We start from the raw sequence: 2,500 nt of genomic DNA, 5'->3' as shown, positions 1-2,500 counted from the left end.
GGCTCTAAATGATCTTCACTAAAGCCGTACTGGTCTGGGAATACCTGATTTAGGCTTAATGCCGTTGGCTTTGCTCATGCTGTGTATAACATAGATTCCTTTTTTTCGTAGAAATGTAATATTTTTGTGTGGGATTTATGCAGGTATTGATTGTCAGTTCAATTCTCACTTGTCTGTGTGCAGTAAAGCACACTGCTACAGGACTGTAACGCAGGCCAGCAGTTCGAAAGACTTGTCTGTGTTTGCCTTCATTTCAATGGTCCAAATTCTGTTTTGTTTTGTTTTTTTCACTCATATATGTCATTTTTAAGTGATGTTTCTGTGTTCTCTCATATTCAGATGTTTGGTTAGCATCAATCATGGAATATTATTTTTTACAGTTTTTGGATTTTTTTTCATTTCACATCCCATGACATGCATTGGATTTTAAATAAATATCTTATTTTTTATAAACACAGTGTCACAGTCTTGATTTTCTGAGTCCATTTAGCTTTTTGACATGGGCCTGAGAGCCATAGGCTTCCATTTCACTGGGAGATGTATTCATGTGTCATTAACACCATAATAATACATTCATTTTTAAAATAATGAGCTGTTCCTAAAAACCCTTCTTTGTTTGTGTGTGTATGTGTGTGTGTGTGTGTGTCTCTGGCCGTGTGTGTGTGTGTGTGTCTCTGGCCGTGTGTGTGTGTGTCTGGCCGTGTATGTTTGCATGTATGTGTGTGTGTGTGTGTGTGTGTGTGTGTGTCTGGCCGTGTATGTTTGCATGTATGTGTGTGTGTGTGTGTGTGTGTGTATGTGTGTCTCTGTCCGTGTGTGTGTGTGTGTGTATGTGTGTCTCTGGCCGTGTGTGTGTGTGTGTGTGTGTATGTGTGTCTTTGGCCGTGTGTGTGTGTGTGTGTGTGTGTGTGTGTGTCTGGCTGTGTATGTTTGCATGTATGTGTGTGTGTGTGTGTGTGTCTGGCTGTGTATGTTTGCATGTATGTGTGTGTGTGTGTGTGTGTGTGTGTGTGTGTGTGTGTGTCTGGCCGTGTATGTGTGTGTATGTGTGTGTGTATGTGTGTCTTTGGCCGTGTGTGTGTGTGTGTGTGTGTGTGTGTGTGTGTGTGTGTGTGTATGTGTTTGGGTTGAAGTCATTAAAACCACTCCACAGATTTCATGTTATCAAACTATGGTTTTGGAAGGTGGGTAAGGACCTGCTTTGTGCATCACACACGTAATTTTTCCATCAATTGTTTACAGACAGATTATTTCACTTATAATTCACGATATGGCAGTTCCAGTCAGAAGTTTACATACATTAAGTTGACTGTGCCTGTAAACAGCTTGGAAAATTCCAGAAAATGATGTCATGGCTTTAGAAGCTTCTGATAACTGGCTAACTGACATCATTTGAGTCAACTGGAGGTGTACCTGTGGATGTATTTCAAGGCCTACCTTCAAACTCGGTGCCTCTTTGCATCATGGGAAAATCAATAGAAATCAGCCAAGACCTCAGAAAAATAATGTGGACCCCCACAGGTCTGGTTCATCCTAACCCTAACCCTGACCCTGACCCTAACCCTAATCCTAACCCTAACCCTAACCCTGACCCTGACCCTAACCCTAACCCTAACCCTGACCCTGACCCTGACCCTAACCCTAACCCTGACTCTAACCCTGACCCTAACCCTAACCCTAACCCTAACCCTGACCCTGACCCTGACCCTGACCCTAACCCTGACCCCAACCCTAGCTGTCACACAGTCGTCATACTGCTCAGGAAGGAGACGTCTTCTGTCTCCTAGAGGTGAACATACTTTGGCAGGAAAAGTGCAAATCAATCGCAGAACAACAGTGTATGTGTGTGTGTATGTGTGTGTGTGTGTGTGTGTATGTGTGTGTGTGTGTGTGTGTGTGTGTGTGTGTGTGTCTGGCCATGTATGTTTTTATGTGTGAGTGTGTGTGTTTGTCTGGCTATGTATGTTTGTATGTGTGTGTATATATGTGTGTGTGTGTGTGTGCGTGTCAGGCCGTGTATGTGTGCGTGTCTGTGGTTCTGTGTATCTGTGACTGTCTGTCTCTGTCTCTGTGTTTTGTAGATGTAACTGATGCTGTATTCAGGTGTATGTGTGCGTGTCTGTGGTTCTGTGTATCTGTGACTGTCTGTCTCTGTCTCTGTGTTTTGTAGATGTAACTGATGCTGTATTCAGGTGTATGTGTGCGTGTCTGTGGTTCTGTGTATCTGTGACTGTCTGTCTCTGTCTCTGTGTTTTGTAGATGTAACTGATGCTGTATTCAGGTGTATGTGTGCGTGTCTGTGGTTCTGTGTATCTGTGACTGTCTGTCTCTGTCTCTGTGTTTTGTAGATGTAACTGATGCTGTATTCAGGTGTATGCAGCGCAGTCGGAGAGTCTTAGTGGTCCTGAGTCCTGACTATGTGACAGACAAGAGTCTCAGTCTTCTGGAGCTTCACGTCTGTCTGTACTTACGAAACCTTCAGACGCAGACCCACATCGTC

General features: G+C 43.6%; 1 protein-coding gene across 1 annotated transcript in view; it reads left to right on the top strand.

The window, feature by feature from the left end:
• il1rap (interleukin 1 receptor accessory protein) overlaps nt 1–2,500 on the top strand; it is a 31,369-nt gene that overhangs the window by 27,270 nt on the left and 1,599 nt on the right. Inside the window, exon 11 of the mRNA XM_030776668.1 lies at nt 2,349–2,500. This exon is cut by the window's right edge and continues 571 nt beyond it. Within this exon, the coding sequence (XP_030632528.1) occupies nt 2,349–2,500 (152 nt within the window). The remainder of the gene's footprint in view (nt 1–2,348) is intronic.

Source organism: Chanos chanos, chromosome 6 (assembly GCF_902362185.1).
Source record: "Chanos chanos chromosome 6, fChaCha1.1, whole genome shotgun sequence".
In the NCBI taxonomy this organism is placed as follows: domain Eukaryota; kingdom Metazoa; phylum Chordata; class Actinopteri; order Gonorynchiformes; family Chanidae; genus Chanos; species Chanos chanos.
This window is presented reverse-complemented; position numbering and strand designations above follow the sequence as displayed.